General features: G+C 35.2%; 1 protein-coding gene across 1 annotated transcript in view; it reads left to right on the forward strand.

Moving 5' to 3' along the window:
- Nucleotides 1–1,703: 1,703 nt before the first annotated feature.
- The window catches only part of TOP2B (topoisomerase (DNA) II beta 180kDa), a gene marked incomplete at its 5' end in the record, with an annotated part of 47,642 nt that continues 29,747 nt past the window's right edge, over nucleotides 1,704–19,598 (forward strand). Inside the window, 10 exons of the mRNA XM_010291712.1 lie at nucleotides 1,704–1,877; nucleotides 2,528–2,618; nucleotides 4,654–4,717; nucleotides 5,989–6,134; nucleotides 6,881–6,978; nucleotides 8,338–8,550; nucleotides 8,632–8,805; nucleotides 14,854–14,955; nucleotides 15,037–15,174; nucleotides 16,756–16,894. Of these exons, the coding sequence (XP_010290014.1) occupies nucleotides 1,704–1,877; nucleotides 2,528–2,618; nucleotides 4,654–4,717; nucleotides 5,989–6,134; nucleotides 6,881–6,978; nucleotides 8,338–8,550; nucleotides 8,632–8,805; nucleotides 14,854–14,955; nucleotides 15,037–15,174; nucleotides 16,756–16,894 (1,339 nt within the window). The remainder of the gene's footprint in view (nucleotides 1,878–2,527; nucleotides 2,619–4,653; nucleotides 4,718–5,988; nucleotides 6,135–6,880; nucleotides 6,979–8,337; nucleotides 8,551–8,631; nucleotides 8,806–14,853; nucleotides 14,956–15,036; nucleotides 15,175–16,755; nucleotides 16,895–19,598) is intronic.

A 19,598-nucleotide genomic window follows, 5' to 3' on the forward strand; every position in this document is an offset into this window, starting at 1 on the left:
GATTCTCATTTGGCCTCTTCAGTTTTACTCAGGGTCAAACAATTGGCTACAATACTCAGGCTATTGTCATCACTGACGCACATAGTCTACTTGTCTCAAAGGTTCTTGGAAGTATGTGTTTCATACTGTATGCATTTCTGTAAGTAAACTAGAAAAATGTGATCTCTAAATCTGGGAGAGAGATGTAATTTCCCTTGTTCTGAACAGAATGAAATGCTTTATTCCTGTGCCTGCTAGGACAAAAGAAAAAAACAGTATCAAAGCTGAAATAGTAGAAGCTGGAGAAGACAGATTGGATTAATATGGGGAGAATTGTCCTTGTTAATTGTATGATATAGGTTAGTGTTTGGCCTCTTTGAATCTGCTGAAGTTGTTTGGGCAAGTTCAGTATTCTTTTGTTCCTTGTTCCTATGTGCTTGAGGGCTTTCCTATCCTTTGCTTTCAGTGCTGTCTGAGGCTGCAACAAAGGCTAGGTTGAGAGACAACTGGTGATACTTTCTTGTGTCTGAGAAATTTATACGGTGATTGGTTAATCCAGAGTTGGAGTTTATTTGCTTTATACAGAGATTTACTGGGAACAGCTAAATGGGAGTAAAATATTTACCTGAGTGGCAAGTGGGTTTTGTCCTTGTTATTTGTCTGTTGATGGTTTTTACTGGTCATGTAACACCTGCTTCAAAGTTAGTAAACACCCTGTAAGAGGCGGCGGCTATTTCAGGTATTAGGCAGGTGGTGACAAATTTTTTTTCTGTTATGTCTGCTAGCCAGACAAATCATGTGAGTTCAAGTTATGTTTATTGGTATTTTTAAGATAATTCCAATTTTACAGGTAAGAATGTATGCTCTAAAATGTCATACCTATTTTCTTTGTAGATACATGCTTAGTGTCTCAGAATGGGGCTTTTCTACATTTGGTTGCTCTGAGAGATTTTAAGTTTTCCTTTTGTGTAGTTTTAGTTCAATGGGAAGGAGGTATTTGTCAGTAAAAATTTGATGAAAGATGCACCAAATCCTTGTATCCTCTCTGCCAAAAGTGGATTAATTTTCTCTAATACTGCTCTTCCAATCGAGACATTTTTCATCATCTCCAGCTACATTAGGCTTGAACTCTGTTTAAATTCTGACATTAGCCTATGTGATTATATTTTTTTTTTTTCTTACAGTCCTTGGCTTATTTCATCATAAAATATTCTAAACTGGGATTGTATCAGGTTTAATTACTTCAGTTAAATAGATAATTATAGTAATTGAGAAGCCATAGGAGGGGCATTACAGTGTTTCTTAAGTTCCACTGAATGAATTGTCCAAACTAAAATGTAAAAGAGTAGTTTTACTGTAATTATTCAGAATAGTATTCAGTGGTTTGGATTCAAATGTGTAAGCATAAAATAAGTGTTAGAAATACTTAATTTGAGGAAGTGGGTGTCTTTTGTAATACACTGTTGTTTCCTTATTTTGGTTTATCATGCTTAGTAAATCACTAAGGTTTGAATATGTGACAATTTGTTAAGAAACTGTTACATAATCTGTTGAATTTTTTCTATTGAGAGGATAGCTTGATCTGAATACCTCTGAAAACTTAACATTTAAATTACATGACAAGTTTTGATTGTAATTTAAATCTCTGTCAAGTTTTGTTTATATCTTGAGAGTGACAGAGTGAATGAATGAGGTTGGTTGTTGGTGTCTTTTTCTTTTTTTAGACATTATTTGATAATCAGATCAATGCTTCAAAAAAGGAAGACTCAGAAAGCATTAATAAAAATGACACTTCAAAGAAGATGTCTGTTGAGAGGGTTTACCAGAAAAAGACTCAGCTTGAGCACATCCTCCTCCGTCCAGATACCTATATTGGGTCAGTTGAACCATTAACTCAGGTAAGTGTCACTAAGTTTACAGTCTTAATAATTTTGTTGTTTTAATGAGGAAGTGACTGTTCTGCTTAATAAATAGTCAAATCTCTACTTTTCTGAGTATCCTGAATTATCATGCTAAAAACTGTGGTCATGTTTATATATGCATGTGTAGGAAGGGGTCAAGAGAAGACTTTTTAAAGTGGTGCTTGGTTCACTTGAAAAAACATGGTCAGAAAATGTTGAAGTTCAGTCAAAACACAAACACACACCCATGTGTGTAAACACATAATTATGTGTGTATATGTGTGTGTTTACAAACATGCCTATATGCACATAAATATATACACACATACATATTTTTAAGTAGGTCTAGGTCCAAAAATGCTTTGGTCTGTTTATGTAGAGAACAGAGAATTTAAGCCTCCCATTTGCACTTTTTTCAGCTGTTTTTATGAAGTTGCAAATTGCTTTGAGCTTTACTGTCTATACTGTGGGTGTTCCCCACCAAGCAGAAAATAATGGATTTTCATTACAGAAGTGTTTGTGGGTACAGTTGTAATTTTTGCCAAACTTGTGCTTCTGCATTTGTCTCATGAGAGCAAGTAAGTAGATCTTATAGAATCATAGATGGTTTATCAAGACAAGTAATTTTTTTTTTTTTTTACATGTAGTTAATGTGGGTTTATGATGAAGATGTAGGAATGAATTGCAGAGAAGTTACCTTTGTTCCAGGCTTGTACAAGATCTTTGATGAAATCCTTGGTAAGTATTTTTAACAATCATATTGCTTTAGCATTATGGAGTACATGTTTTTCTGAGAGCTCTCAAAGCTCATTAATTTGTATCTAAGTTTAAGTCACAGACTTAGAGTGCTACCAAACTGTAGTGCATGAAAATTTTAGTGCATTACAGAACAGTTTAAAGAGGGAAGAGTGTTTTCCCTTGAACTTGTAAGACAGTGTAAATATTTGTTACTGACTGTCCAAACTAGATCATTCTTTATGATCAATATCGTTGCAAGATTTTTAATCTGCAAAGTTGATCAGGGTCACAGTTTTAAGTAACATTTGAAAGAAGATTATTCTTCTAGAAGTAGTCAACTGAAAGTTGTCCAAGTGTTAACTTAGATCATTGTCTCGTGAATCATTAAAACTACCTCCTTCTGTACAGAATGATAGTGGTGGTGATGGTGATTCTTACACGGATTTCTAGACTTCAGTTTTAAAATGAAAAAATATCATACTGCCATTTAAAAGCACGGTGACTGAGGCACAAACAAATGATTTTTAGAAAATTCTGTCGTAAGTCCCTGAGTCACTATGACTTCACTAGTTTATGGTATTTTCTTGATGACAGGCACACATTGAAGACTAGCCCGCAGCAGAACTGTGCAACATCTGAAGTGTGCTGTCTGCTGAACTGATATTTTGGGTTAATTGACATGAATTCTTGGGCTAATCAGTTTTTACGAAGTTAAGTTGTAAAGACTGGTGGGACTACATTATAAGCTAAATTTTGCTCTGTTGAGGTCAATGGAAATTTTGTTACGACCTTCATTGGGTTCAGCACTTATCCACACCTCTAACACTATGCTTTACAGCATTGCTGTCTTGAAGGCAATAAAGACTATATCTTGGCCAGGTGGAAAAGAAGGGGTTTTTATTTTTGTTTTTTACTCATTACTTAATTTGAGAAATATAGGAATGAAAATATTTCGTCACTTCATTTCTGAATGCCGCTTCATAGATGAAATTTACGGGTTTGTCACAGGAGGGAGTCACTTCATCTTGTCCCATTCAAAAGGAAGATCATTATCATATTATTATCATAGTACTCTGGCTTATTGCTTCTTTATGTAGCACTGATAAGTGCTCCACAGAGTGTGGTTTGAGAGCTAGGGGTCAGTGTAATAACACTACGAAAATTGGACATTGTAGCTGTGCATACTTTTTAATGAAACTGCACTTAATGATTTTAGCAAAAGCACCTTGAAATATCTGATCTTGTATCGAGATCCTTATAATCTATTAAGATAGATTAATGAATTATCTTCATGTCCTTTGGTGTTTTGGGGTTTTATTTTGATATATTTCATGGGTGACGAGTGCTGAAAATTATTGTAAAGTGTTTTCATGGTTAATGGTCATAGTCACATTTATGATTTCTGTTGTTTGCAGTTAATATACATTGGAGTGCAGTTTAATTAACTTCTGATCAAATGTTAACTTCCAGTTATGCTTCTTTTGATCCTAAACCGTGTAAACTGTTTAGGAACTGACTTATAACTGTTAGTTAGAAGAATCACAGGCTCTTCAGTGATAAATTTTCATGCAATCAAAACACTCCTTAGTGGATGTGACTTTTTCAGGATTGGGTTTCAGAGGCAAAAGTATGTGTAAGCTGATCTGGTGGTGCATATAATTTCCTAGGGTTTTTAACATACATGGTGTAATAAATATCAAAACAAGTGCAGCAACAGAAGGATGAAGCGCTCAGTATGTTAAGAACAGTTATGAGAACAGGCTCACAAAATACACTCCTATATTTATTTCTAAGGTAATCTAACTGCTAGAAATAGAGTCAGTACTATAAGAAGGCTGAAAAATGCCTTCTTGCAGATACTTGATCATATTTATAGGCCTCAGTAGTAAGATGCAGGATATTCAAAAAGATATCAGATTAAGAAATACCTGGACCATTGTAACTTGTGGTGGAATATGTATATAATCAGTTTTACAGATCAAATAATTAATTATTGCTCCTAGAATGTGTTAATTTGTGCTGCTTTGTTTTATAGTAAATGCTGCTGACAATAAGCAGAGAGACAAGAATATGACTTGTATTAAAATATCCATTGATCCGTAAGTAGAAGCATGCTTTCATTTACTTTCCCTGCCAGTTCTGTTGTGGTTCAGATTTTTACAAATGACTTTACTAGATGAAATTGGACTTCTTAAAAACAAAATAGTATTTTTGGAATTATTTCCATTAGCTTCATGTTTTAAGATGAAAAGGTGAATTAAGAGTAGCTAGCAGTAAGTACTACCATTCTGAATTTATAATATTTTGCTTTCCTAAACCATTCATTAATGTTTGATTGAGTGAAACTAAAACCAGAAGATTATAAAAAAAATCATGATTAAATGAAAGCTTGGAAGTATATATCTATAACCAGCCAGGTTACTCAAAAATCATAAATTCCAACCTTGAGGTTTTGTAACATAATTTTGAACCCCTTGAACTTCTATGTTACCTCCTTTAGCATGAGGATAAGGTTATGTTTGAATTAGTCAGCTATATCACACTGAAACTGCAGGTTGCAAATATGTCATTACCACTGTTTTTTGAAATTGAATACTTAAAGAGGTATTTCCTAATGAGAAGTACCGTAGTTAAATAAATGTGGATTGGGTTCCTGTACCTTTTCAGTAATCTTTAACTGAATAATAAATGTTTTAGAGACCTAATTTTCACACCTAATCTTTAGGATTAATATGCTGAAAAGTCATTTTTCTGCAGATTTTGAGTGCATTATCAGTTTCTGTGGACCAAATTGTTTTTATCATGGAGCAGGAAGGAAATGGTAGTATAAATCTGCCTAACCTGTCATGATTTTGAACTAACTAATACTCCAAAATGAAAATTCTATATGAGCTACAAGTATTAATGATGCAAGATATTGATGGATTTTGGCATCGATGCATAAAGTTACAGTGTTTATCATAACTGGGAAATAACAGTTTTAAACAGATGATAACTTGGCTGTGTCTGGGTGGGCTTCAGTGAAACCTAAAAAAAGCTACATCTCTAGCTTAAGTGTAATTCTGTCACTAAATTTCAGGATTTTGTTGCAGATCATGTAGATAGTGGAAGCTCTTCAAACAGATTTTTGGGGGTTATTTTTATGGTGCAAAACACCATCATGTACGGACAATTCAGCTCCTTCTTCCAAGACATCTAGTAAGCACAAAGAAGTGCTTTTTTGTAATTGAAATTAATAGAGCTGTGAATAACCATTGTAAGAATATTGTCTTTTATTGTATTTTATGTAGTTATATAAACGGGTAAAATGTGTGCACGTGTCTGTCTTCACGATTATATTAATTGGCTTAATGTCTTCACTATTTCTTAGGGAATCAAACATTATCAGCATATGGAATAATGGAAAGGGAATACCAGTTGTGGAACACAAAGTAGAAAAAGTATACGTACCTGCTTTAATCTTTGGGCAGCTGCTAACATCCAGCAACTACGATGATGATGAGAAAAAAGTTACAGGCAAGACTATTTAACATGCTTTGTGTTATTCAATTAAGCCGTTGTTTCCTTTTCAGTATGCTTTCTCTTCTTTCTTTTTCGGTTATGTTTTATAACAGATGATCACTGAGTCACCATTACTACAGCTCTCTGTGGAAGTAAAATGACTTTAAAAAAAAATCTCACTTTTAATATCAACGTTTACAGAGAATTTTACATTTATGTCTTTAATGTCAGTACTCATTATTCAGTAAAAAACTATTTTCATATTTTAATTATAACATATGCAAGCTTTTAAACATTTATGCTCTTGAAATGAAGGGGAAAATAAAGTTAATAAATTAGGATATGAATTATTATCCTAAATGTGAAGTAACCCTAATTTAGATAATGAATGGAAGTTAGTTCTGTTCTGTCCTACCCAGTATGTTTCGCCCGTATTATGGTGTGGTTGCAGAGTGATTTGGATCTGATTGTGACCTAGTTTTCAGCTGCATCAGGGTGTTGAGGTCACTTGCCTTTCAGCAAGCAACTGGTAGATCAACATAAGAGAAGCAATGGGAGAATCCTGGCCTTGGCGGGGGGAGCAAACTGCTCATTTTTGAGGCAGAAGCAGTTGCACCAGATTGGAGGTAGTGTGAAACTCCATCTCTGGGGCATGTGGCCCAACTTTTGTCTTATATAGGAACATTCTACTTCATTGGCATACTCTTTGTATATCAAATATTGTTCTGCTGTAAAAAACTTACGATATGTTGTTTTTTCAGGTGGGCGCAATGGCTATGGTGCAAAACTTTGTAACATTTTTAGTACAAAGTTTACAGTTGAAACTGCTTGCAAGGAATACAAACACAGCTTTAAGCAGGTATAGAAATTATCTTAAAATTTTTTTCCTTTTCTTTGCTGTAATCATAAATTTAAAATGTAACACATTTTCTGTATTTCATGAAATGAATCATGTAACATTCAAACGGAGGTGTAGAGTTTGCAAGCTAGGTAATTCAGTCAGTAAAACTGGTACTTCTGTGTATTAATATTTGGGGTTTTTTTGTTAAGTAATATTTTTCTTGGGAGTGTTAGATGACTAAAAATGAAAAACAAATTTCTTCTGTAAAACTAAAAGTATATTCATGTACATGTAAAAAGGAATATATTTAATTGAAACATTTTGTAATTGGTTTTACATAATTTGTCAAAAAAGTCTTGCTACTTAGCTGGGCAAACATGGAAACAGTTATCTAGATAATTTTGTATGGTCTTTTTCATGTCATGAATTTCATTAACCTAGCTGGACTTGAGTGCAAACCCCCCTCCTCCCCATTTGAACATGTTGCTCATTGTTATCATTGTTAGCACACAGACCAAGGATTGATCTACTGTGTATAGCTTTGAGATGGCCAGCTTTCTAAAAGTTTGAAGAACTTTGTTAGAGCATTAGATACCAAAGTTCCTTGATTTTGAAGTTTTTTCCCAGTTGGTGGCTTCCTCCTCTCTTCTCCTCCTCTCTTCTCCTCCTCTCTTCTCCTCCTCTCTTCTCCTCCTCTCTTCTCCTCATTATGCTGCTGTGTCACTACATAAACAATACTTTTTGAAAATTACATGCTTTATGATTTAAAGTGCTATATTTTCCAGTATTTTCAAAAATTGTGAAAATTTAATACAAATGAATTTTGTTACGTGCTGTGAGTAGGTGTTCTGCTTGGTCTTATAAATGTGCCCATGTTCTTAAACAGGGAACAGTACCAAGACTCCTGAGTCAAGTTTGAGCAAGTTGGTATGTCAGGAAGAATGCTTTGCTACACTGCACAGCCATGAAGATGCTATTTCAGAGTCTCTGCACAGGGACTAATAAACCTCTCTATAGAAGCGTGTAGTAGATTAAAAGTGTTAAAACTGATGATGGACAACAAGGATTGTTTAGCTAGCTCACTTGTGTCTAATGTAGTCAGTTCTGTGGTGGGCTATTTGCATTAGAATCATATCCATCAATGGAATGATAGCTGCATATTTACAGAAACCACAAATCTGCTGTCACTGATGCGTTTGCAAATCTTGGTAAAGCAATTCATTTTATGTGTAGTGTTTTGCTAGAGGAAACTTCTAAAAGAAGTCTGTGAACTTTTTGTGGTGTAGCTGTTGCAATCCTAGCATAGCTGGGAAATGGAACAAAGGAGGAGGATAGCATGTATTGTAAAGTAACATCTATTATGTTTTGTTTCCAAAGACTTGGATGAACAATATGATGAAGACCTCTGAACCCAAGATTAAGCATTTCGATGGCGATGACTACACATGCATTACATTCCAGCCAGACCTGTCTAAATTTAAAATGGAAAAACTTGATAAGGATATTGTGTCCCTCATGACCAGAAGAGCATATGATTTGGCTGGGTCATGCAAAGGAGTCAAAGTCATGTTGAATGGGAAGAAATTACCTGTAAGAGCCTCATCTAAAATATTTTAAGTGTACTGAGTATTTGATGTAAAAAATAGTAATTGTAACCTGTATTACTCATAGGTAAATGGATTTCGCAGTTATGTAGATCTTTACGTAAAAGACAAACTGGATGAAACTGGAGTTGCGCTCAAAGTTATTCATGAAGTTGTGAATGAACGATGGGATGTATGCCTCACTTTAAGTGAAAAAGGGTTTCAGCAAATCAGCTTCGTAAATAGTATAGCTACCACAAAGGTGAGTAGTTATGTTAAATGATTTAAAAATGTAAATGATAAAAATGTGTGCTAAGGTTATGCCCAGTCAGATAAAAAAATAAATCTGGGTTACTAAAAATAAAATAGGCGAGATAATAGTTTGCATGAGAGGATCTGGCAGAGCAATTGCACGGAATCAAAATACCTTCATAGCAGTATTTCTGAATATGCACTAGTTTTTAAAACACTGGTAATCATTATCAGTAGTACTAATGCCTTATAAAATGAATGGATCTCTTTTATTACTTCCTTTTTAACACATTGTAATAAAATAATTCTAAGATTAATGTAAAAAAATAAACAAACCACTTTAAAGCTAGTAATAGCAAGTTATGGAGGGCAAAAATGGCTTTTGGTGGTGTTGAAAAATGGCTTTCCATTTATTGCTTTATGGTGTATAAAACTGGCCTGAAATGTGGAGATTAATTTTCTTTTATTTATATTTCTGTATAAGGGCATCTAGGTGTTCTCTGTACTTATTAGCAACTATAGTAGTGGTGAAATGATATCATAGCAAATCTTCAGTTATGATGAAGCAGCAATATGCTCAGCATACTAAAGTACAATCTTTGTGCTTCTCAAATTGCTGGGCTGGTCAGGCACCAAGGCAATCAGCTGAAATCAACTAGTGTAACTGTCATTTATGCCAGTTTGGCGTGGCCCAGGTTTAGTGATCTGGAATCCACCATGGTGAAAGAAAGTCTTTATCACTTCTGCTCTTCACAAATTGCAGTGGATGAGTGATCCAACAACAGTCAAGCAATTCTAGTCATTGGTGTTCCTGTTTTTAGGGAATCTTAACCATGAGCTTCCCCAAAAGATGAGAAGGATATGAATTTGTTGTCACTTTAAAAACCCTCCTTGCTCAGATCTCTTCTAAAAGAGTCAAACAGAAGAAAATTCTCATGGTAGCACAAGTGGTTCATAAGCAGAAGTGGTTACACTAAGTGGGGTCCTTAGTCTAGGCAGGTGCCCAGAAATATCAGTGTTCATTTCAGTGGTGGATGATGTGTAGCCGGTGTTTTGGTGGTATATGATTTTTACTACGTAACTTCTTCCAGTGTAATTTTCAGTGTAGCTGAACGAGTGTTCAGTGGTAAGAGGGATAGTTTATTTCATTGTAGAATATTTACTTTCTAAGTGTGCATTTTAATTAAATGCTTACATGATACTTGTCAAAACTAGGGATAACAAACATATCTGGTAGTTGAAAGATTAAAACTTAGTTTTCATTCAGGCCTTTTTATGCAACATAAAGAAAAATATCATGACCTTAAAGATGTGCACAGTATGTTTATGAAGAAGCTGGCAATGTAGAGAAACTTTAATAAAGTTTGATATCAGGTTAAGAAAATGTATTTGAAAACAATGAATACTTATTGACTCTGAAGTTAAATATATTGCATACACTTACTCAAAAGATTTTTAATTTGACGCTTTTGGATCAATTTTCACCCATCATGCAGTTACACATACATTGTTATCATATATTCTTTAAGAACATTCATAGAAAAAGTACTGTGTATTCTTCAAAGGTAAGTGTTGTAATTTCTAGTTTTTCCCACTCTCCCGATCCATGCCTTATGTGTGTGACTGGATGTGGAATGTTCGGGGCCGGTGAACCACCTCACCAGCAATTGATGTGCAACTGCCCACTGATGAGACATAATGGCTAGTAACTAACTGCGTCAACTGCCTGTCCCTTTATCTGCTAACAGGTGAGGAGCTCATTTCAGCTGTTTTTTGGTTATTTATCACTGTTTGCTGAAAGCTTTTCATTTCTGTTTCTGGATAAATTTCACCCAGTCGTAACTTCCCTTCCACCTTTTTTAAACTTGCTTTAAATTCCAAACAAGTTTTTTTTAGGTTGATGGGATTTTTTTTTTTTTTTTGTGGCATCTGTAGAAGGTCAGGCAGTATGTTGAGGCATAACTCCCTTGTTTTGTTCTTGTAAATCCGTTTTCTTGGTCAGGTCCCCATTTATTCACAGTTTCGCCACAGTAGACCACCACAGAATTTGACTTCAGGCTCTGAGGCAGCATTTGAAAGAATGTTTTTAGCTGTTACGTTTGTGCAGATAACCTTTTGGTGAGACTTGTATATAAACTGATTAAACATGGTCTTCTCAGGTTCTCAATTTCAAATAGTAGCTGTAGTAGAAATTGTAGTAGAAACTTCAGTTATTAACATAGCATTATTACTTTAACATATATCAATAATGATATTTTTAATATGGCGGCACTGCTAACTGTAATGCTACCAATCATTTTAGCAGAAATGCTCAGCTAATACAGATGCAGTGTCAGATAGTAGACTTGGGTGGAGGGAGCATCCCAACCTGTTAAAATTTGCTGGAGTTCAACAAGAAATTCAGGACCATTCCAGAGCTTGGCATTTTCAGATTCATGCTAATAAAATAAGTATAATAGAAAACAAATGCAAAAGAAAATAGGGTTTTATTTGTATAGCCTAATTCAATGAAACCTTCAAATTTATAATTAGCTCCTGAATTTGTTTGCCATGAGCCATTTATCTGTCCATAGAATTTAAATATGGCTTACCTTGGAATTAATTGAGGCTGTTGTCTATTGATAACGGTATGAATAGAATGTATACAGGAGGCAGTCTAAGCTCCATTTTTAAGATTTTAGTTGTTACCATTTCATTGGATGTCTGCATCCTGAAGTTTGCAAGACTGGGATTCAATCAGAAGGGTTACCTTCTGAGAAAAGAAGGCTATGCAGTTTTTGTGCTCTTTCTCATAATATAGTAGGCATAATAATCATTGACAGGCCTCTAGATTTAGAGGGTATTTTTCTTTTTCTGGCTTCTATTAAAATGTACTGACAGTTGGGGCAGTTATAGGCTGTTATGCTTCTATAGTGGGTAAATGTGCCACCTACTGGTGAGATGGTTGAAAGGTTCTTGGAGCTCTGAACATCCCTCACTCAATGCTACACACTAAGAATGGACACAGGAACGGGGAATGGTTATAACTAATATCGTCTAAGAACAAGAATTACTGGTGAGTAGCTAATTTTTGGTATGTCAGATGTTAGTTTTAGCAAAGTATTTGAAGTGCTAAAATTGTTTTAAAAAATGCTGAAGTTGTAAATACAAAAATATACTGAGATAATGTATTTGAAAATTGTCATTCAAATATGGAATGTTTTTGAAGCGTGTTATTTGAAATTTTCCTGTAGTAACTTTTTTTTACAGTTTGGAAATGGTTTATTTTTCTTTAACGAGGCCGGATGTCGATGTATCGACTCTCCCTATGCTGAAACTCTGTCATCCATATGTGAATAAAAATTGTTGTGCTTTAATTTTGGTGTTTATTCAGTTTGGGGTGGGTTTTTTGTTTGTTTGAAGAAGAAATGTTGTGAAAAAATACTTGTATGTAGGGTGCTTCTAAAATACACTAGTGGTTTGTGTTGATGTTTAGTAGGTAGCTCTAGATAGAGACTGACAGAAACCACAGAAGGTTTCTTTGAAGTGCAAGTACTGGTTAGGTTATGACTAATAATACTTACCATCTTAAGCCATATTTTTACCTTCTCTTTTTTTATTTTCATCTGTACTTTCTGTGTGAAGTTGAGAACACAGCTATTATCTCACATCAATTCAACCATTTTCATCTTCTTCAGTCTTTTGTAGGATGCATGCTCTGCCTTAAAATGTAAAATCCTAACTGTTGGGTTTTGCTTGCTGGTTGTTTGTTCTTTCTTTTCCTCTGTCTTTTTGGCTGCTGTTATTTCTTGGTTTTGTTGTTTTCCATTTCTTGTTTCTTATTTACCCTACACTTTCTCATACCCATCAAAAGCTTTTTCTCTCCTCAGTTCTGTTTTTAAAGCAGCTTTGAGGAAGGAGGGCTTTTTTGTTTATTACCTCATGATGAATGTCTCCATAGATGTGTTTTCTTTATTTTGTCTGTCCTAATGCAAATTAGGAACCATTATTTAGTCTGTATTTTTGTAAGGCACTAATTGATATTAAGTGAAGATGATCTTTCTGTAAATTTAACATCTTATTATTAATTGTACCTTTTTGTCTACAAATTTGAAGGTAGGCATATGAATAAATGAAAATGTAAACAGCTTTCAGATATCCAGGGCTTTAGGACTGTTCATATTTTTGACATCTTTCCAAAGAAAGCCTGCTATTTTACGTATGAGGGAAGTTGTGTCACCTTGGACTTGTAAATATTTAAACATATTTATCACCATTGGTTTAGGCAGTTTCAGTAGTCATTGTTCCATAGAATTAAAGACGGGACACATACTTTCAAATACTAGTTGTCTTCCTAAGCTGGAATGCTTTATCTATGATACAAGTTTGTGCTGTTTTAATCTTTACTAGTGCTTCTGATTCAGATTACTTATGCATTGTACAACATATCCCATGACTTTGGGTTTCTTTTGCGCATGTAAATCAGTAGTCATTGTTAGGATGTAATAGATCTATAAAAGACCTTTTTTTTCCCCCCAGAAAGCTTATATGAATGCCCTTATTTCCAAGGGATTTAATTTCAAAATTACTTGTCTTCTAGCATTATGTTTTGGGGTTTTTTTGTAGGTGGTTTAAAGTTTAAGTCCAAAGAGAATTGGAGATAGAGAGGTGATAGAAGCTTTGGTGCACCTTCTGAAAGTGTTCAAATACTTAGTGCTTCCCTATTTAGGCTGAATTTCATCAATAGTAAAACCACTATTTGAACATTGAAAATAATGTGTCTTTTCATCACCCTGCCATATTGCAAAGCATGAGTTATGTATAGCTTCAAAAAGGTAATTTTTCTGACTTATTACTTCTAAAGTTTAAGTACATAAGTATTTCTTCCTCAGGATCTGTTGTGCTAGGGATTGTAGTTGGGAGGTGAATACATCGCCTCCACCAAAAGTTTTCTTGCAGTAATGGCTTCACTTGAAATATCTAGTTGGAAAGGCCTTAAGCAAGGTTAACCAGTACTCAGAGTCCCCTTTTTTTTCCAGAATAAAGGGAAGAATTGTGATAGGCACTGTGAATGTTTCACTTTCAGCTGTTACAGTGCAATGGAGGAAGAAAATCCTGTACATATTTTTAATTTTTTTTTTTCCACTGTGATAATGCAAGAGATTGCTTATAAGCTATTTTTTTTCTTCTGCATTTGGGCAGTAACTGTAAGGGAGTCCAGCTGACTGCTCGTTTGCTACACAACAGGTGGCAACATGATTATGTAGCTAAAAGTTATTGCCCTGTGGTCTCCTAAAGGGTTGGTTTGGCAGCTTATGGTTAACTGCATGCTCTGTATGTATCTCTTGTTGCTATACCGGGTATGAATTTGGAGCGGGTTTAGCCTCTGGTGAGTTTTAAGGAGAACTGCTCCTCCTTGCTTTGTTCTTCTAGAGTTTTCTGGATCTTGTGGTTGGTCTTTTGTACTTTGCTCTCTGCCATAGCATAAGCCCTAGGCTAGCAAAGAATGCTAATAGTGTTTATTCAAATAGTTCTGTAAATACAGCTAAGAAAAGATGAGATGACTTTTGGGAAGGAATAGGCATGGATGCTATATAACTGAGGGTGAGCTCTTAAACATTTTTTTTATGAACCAAATGGGGAAAGTTTAATTTGATGAATGAATGTATGATGTTTTTAGTCCAAAGTTATTTATATGCCTGTTAAAAAGATACTTCTTGATATGTGGTGTTGCAGGTACCATCCCAGTGCTACAGAGTAATTTTCAGATCTGCCATACTGTTAAGGTTTTGTATCCTGTTACATGCTGTAAGCAGCTACATTTGAAGTCCACCACTGTACACTGAATGAAAGGTCTCCTGCTTCTTCCTTTCCACGTAACATCCATCACCCTCACTTGTATGAAGACCGAATGACATGAAAGAGAAACTTTAAAACAAATTTTCCTTTGTTATGCTGCAACGTAATATGCATGGATTTCCAAATTGAAGTATGATTGCAGGAGCTTTGTTAATATGGCTAAAAGCTATTAGGAAATTCAATGGGTTTGTTCTTTTTTTTCCCCTCTTCTGTTATTAAGGGTGGTAGACATGTTGATTACGTGGTGGATCAGGTTGTGGGCAAGCTGATAGAAGTGGTGAAAAAGAAGAATAAAGCTGGAGTTTCAGTGAAACCATTTCAGGTAAGTAACTTTATGTAAAAATATTGAGGGAGGTGAATGTGGTAATTTTGTTGAGTAAATTGGTTTCTATGTTTTCAACAGGTGAAGAATCATATATGGGTTTTTGTTAATTGTTTGATTGAAAACCCATCATTTGATTCCCAGACAAAAGAAAACATGACATTGCAGCCTAAAAGTTTTGGGTCCAAGTGCCAGCTATCTGAGAAGTTTTTTAAAGCAGTAAGTAAAGTATATTTCTTTTTTTCTGTGAAGCAGGAATTGACATGCTGGATCAAGTGTATCTATGTTATGTAGCAGAAGATTAATTAGTGTGTTATGGTACTCTGGTGACATTAGCATACTGTGAAAACGGGACGGAAGAACTCCTGTTCATTCTTTGGCCTTAATAATGGAAGCAATAGCTGTGTTTTGGCTGTTGCCCTGGATTTAAGAGAGCTTCACCTGATCAGCTCATTTCTTGGAGATTCTAGTATTTATATTGGTGAAATGAATTTGACTTTTAAAGCCTAAATATAGGCCTTGACTAATTTATTGTGTTAAAATATTTTTTTGAAGTTGAGAATATTGTCTACCTTATTCTTTGATATCAGTCTTATTCTTTTTCACCAAAGTGAAAGGAGAGGGAAGGAACATGTCACATTTACTTACTCTTCCAGTAATCAAGGAAATGCAAAATTGTGGCTGTAGTATTCAGTGACCATTATTCTCAGGCCACAAGTGTAAAAATTCCGGCTGTAGACAGGCTAAGAATTGCTACTTTAGATGAATATATTAGCAGAAATACATGGTAGCCGTTTTTCCTCTACTACATTTTTATACAAGGAAGGAAAAGTAGAATTCTTTTAGCCAGAACTCATTATACTAAGTTCTATTTAGTGCCAGTAGCATAAATGGAACTCCAGTAGTGAGGAGAATGGTGCCACTGCCAATACTCTCAGCATCGAAACTTAACTTACTGCATACTGTTTTATTCTTCTAATTCTCTGCTACTGGTGACATTCTTATAGAACTTAAAGGAAAAAAAAAAAAACCCACAACACAATCTTATATTCATTCTTCAGATTTTATTATATATCCTGTATTTCTATCAGTAGGTTTGATTTGCAGTGTTTATAATACTCCCATAATTGAACACTGATCTCCAGAGGTGCTAAGGGTGCAGCAGAATCTCTAACCAATGAGTGTTGTATTATGGGAGATAATGCGAAGCCAAAGCTCACTGTATTTTGCTCCACCTGTATTTTCTTTTGATGTAAAATCAAACCTAAAGCAGTTTTAGTTTAGAAAATATGCTATATGCTATTTTTGCTGCAGATGTGTTTTGTAAAATGTTATCAGTTTCTCAAGTGGTTGATACAGAGCCTTATTCTTAAATGCTTTTGGTTGCCTTTCAGCCATTTTCAGTCATTTCCAAAGGAACTTTAAATGGTCATAAATATCCCAAAAGGTTTCTTTTTGCTGTCAAAGTCCAAGAAGCAGATGCTTAGTACCTAAAATGTCTCAGCACATCAACCACAGAACATGACAACCTCTTATTAGGTCTCAGACCTCTTTTCTTCCTTCCACAATTATACAAGGGGTGGAAAAGAAGCTGTGTGAGTGTTGTGTTTTGGTTTGGGGTGCATAAAATGGTAGGCAGTAAGGTATGTGTTAATTCCTTGACCTTTTATACGTTCCAGTTTTTAAAATGTAGAGGACTTTGAGAAACAGTTTTAGATCAGTGACTTAAAATTGAGATATAAGAATCTGCTGTGTGAAGCTTTACTTTTCTCATCCACAATTCTGATCTGTTGCTTATAGGCCTCTAACTGTGGTATCATAGAGAGTATTTTGAATTGGGTCAAATTCAAGGCACAAACTCAGCTGAACAAAAAATGTTCATCAGTGAAACACAGTAAAATCAAGGGCATTCCGAAACTGGATGATGCTAATGATGCTGGTAAGAGCACTTATTTTTAATGTTTTTAATGTTTCACAGATTCTTCACAGACATCATAATTTTAAACCTGACTTTCTCATCCTTATGTATATTTTTAAATAAATATCTTTCCAGGTTTCTAAACTTTGTAGAGCTAGAATTAAAGCATGGTGGTGAGTTTGATATTGGGAACACGATCCTCTCTAGGATAGAGAACTAATAACACTGAACAAAAGTGGCAGTCTAGTTCCACATTGAAAGAGCATGTATTTTCTAATTGTGGTTTCCAGCTAAATAGTGTTACCAATATTCTATTTTGGAGGTGACTAGTCTTCTTGAAATTTCTAATATAAAAGATCAGGATCTTTATAGGGTTACAAGCTATAGGAAATCGATTATGTAGTGTGCAGACCTGAGGGAATGGTTCAAGAGACCTTTTTCATGACGCTTAAAATGCCATTAGGTTCCTGTCTGGGAAGATAGGGCAAACTGGCAATCTCTGCTAGCTTGCTTCCTAGCACAGGTAGGAATTGGGATCAGCTGGCCAATAGCAATGGGATGGGAATTGTCCTTGATTTGTTTGAGGGGCACATATGACTAAAGAGCTTGAAACGTTGCCTGTCTTTGTTGATGTTAGTTGATTTTTAATACATCTTTATGTTAAGCAAAGGTTGAGAAATTGCAATGAAGTAGGTGGGTGGGTTAAGTAGGTAAAAACATGTGAGACTGGTAAAGAGGCTTTATTTTTTTTTTGAGCTCCAGTGTTCAAGTCAAAGATGACTTGATGAGATGATGAGTTCTGTTTAACTTTCCTACCTTTCATTTTGATTCCTAGGGCTCAGGTTATTAATTTTTTAAATTGAGTTTTCTTCAGTATTTTATTACTTTTCCAGTTATTCAGATGTCATATTTTGCCTCAAAAGTTGATAATCATGCCTCCTTTAATGAGTGTTTTTCTTGTGGAATTTGCATTCCTTAGTCAGATGCATGTTCCTGGTATTTTTCTTGCCTAGAAGATAGTGTGCTTGGAGAAATGCTGTGCTTTTATGGATATTAAGCCTAGTGCTCATAAATAACATCATTAATGATTTTGGGTACACTTTCTTCATAGTTCTTTTTAGCTGTGCTTTGGAGACCAGGCTTCAAAATCAATTCTTACTCAGTTTTTTTTTACTGGGTGTAAGGGGAAGGAAGAACTTCTAATAGGGGAGCTAATAAACTATTACATTGTCTTTCACCCTGAGACTTCCTCAACTAAGAAGGCATGTAGGAATTAATTTGGGCTCCACATTGATGCTTAAAGTTTTGCATGGAGTGGAACCCTGTTACCCAGGTATTTCTCTGCTGCTTAGTTACTGTTACATGGGGAGCAGGAACTCTGCATCTGCCAGGGAGGCTTACCCAGGTATTGGCTTACTGAAGATCCTGGAACATATCAGATTTCTCACTTCGAAAGCATTGAATATTCAGGGTGGACACACAGGAAGGCAGAGAGGCGTTCAGTTTCTGAATACGGTGTGTGTTGTCATACTCACACTTGACCTGACTTTCTGAAGTGTTATATATACTGGCAAAGATGTTTTAAATTGGAGGATCACAAGTAATACATTTAGTAAAAAGTTCTTTAGTCCTTTCTTTTTAAAGACTGCAGGTACCATCTGGATCATCCATTTGCTCTTGAAAATCAATAGGAATTTTCTGTTCTAAGAAAACTAAGAACTAAGGTAATACTGTAATCAGGATCTCTGACCTCAATAAAAAGCTGCTTTCATTGAGGAAGGGAAGACATGAGATGATACAGAAGAGTGACTCCTTCAGTGTGTCTGAGTGTGTGTTGGTTACTCTGCTCTTGAGAACTCGTCTCAATGAACTTTAGTTGGTGACTGCATCTGGCTGAAAGCTTGGTGTTTCTTAACATAAGGGAAAAGGAAGTCCTGGTGTCATGGAAATCTTTAATGAGTACACAGACAAAATACTATAAAACTATCAATCTTTCTTTCTGTCTTTGGGATTTTGCTAGAAGGATTGGGGATTCTCAAGGTCAGGTGAAGTAAGGATTGTATGTGCTCTTTCTGTGTGTGAGAGGTGATGATCACTTCTTCTAGGGTCAAAAAATTCAACTCTGCTATAGGAATGTTTGCTATGATGTGCGCATGACTAAGCATGTCGTGAAGAGTTACACAGTTATAAATAGTCTTTTCAAAAGAATTTCAGATCTCCTCATAAGCTGAAGAAAAGGTTTAAGTGATGCATGAAGATACAGTTTCAGGGAGATTGTTTCAGGACATTCATACATGTCACACAGAGGTTATCTGTAATCTGGCAGCACAATACAGTAGTCTTATTTGATGTAGTTGTGTTTCAGGACAAATAAATATTTTTAAGGATCCCAGGAATTACACTTTCATAAGCACCCCAAATCAGATGAGGGAACAGGTTTGGCTTTGGTTTCTAATAGCAGGTGCTGGTAGTTGTTGGACTGAAGTAGTCAAGTGCAGCTGTGCGAGAATAGTGTCTGGCCACAGACCCCTCTGGCTTTCATTCTTCCTATGCTCTTTAAATTTTATTTTTACTTCAAGAGTGAATTTGTAGCTGAGGTCCAGCATCCACAGCTTTCTTGGGGCCCAGGTACCTCTGAATTTTTGAATTAATACTAGTTAATACTCAGGAATAGGAGAGAGATGTATCTGTACAGTGATGTACTTGCTGCAGATTTCCTATCCTG

The sequence above is a fragment of the Phaethon lepturus genome, unplaced genomic scaffold (assembly GCF_000687285.1).
Source record: "Phaethon lepturus isolate BGI_N335 unplaced genomic scaffold, ASM68728v1 scaffold11727, whole genome shotgun sequence".
NCBI lineage: Eukaryota > Metazoa > Chordata > Aves > Phaethontiformes > Phaethontidae > Phaethon > Phaethon lepturus.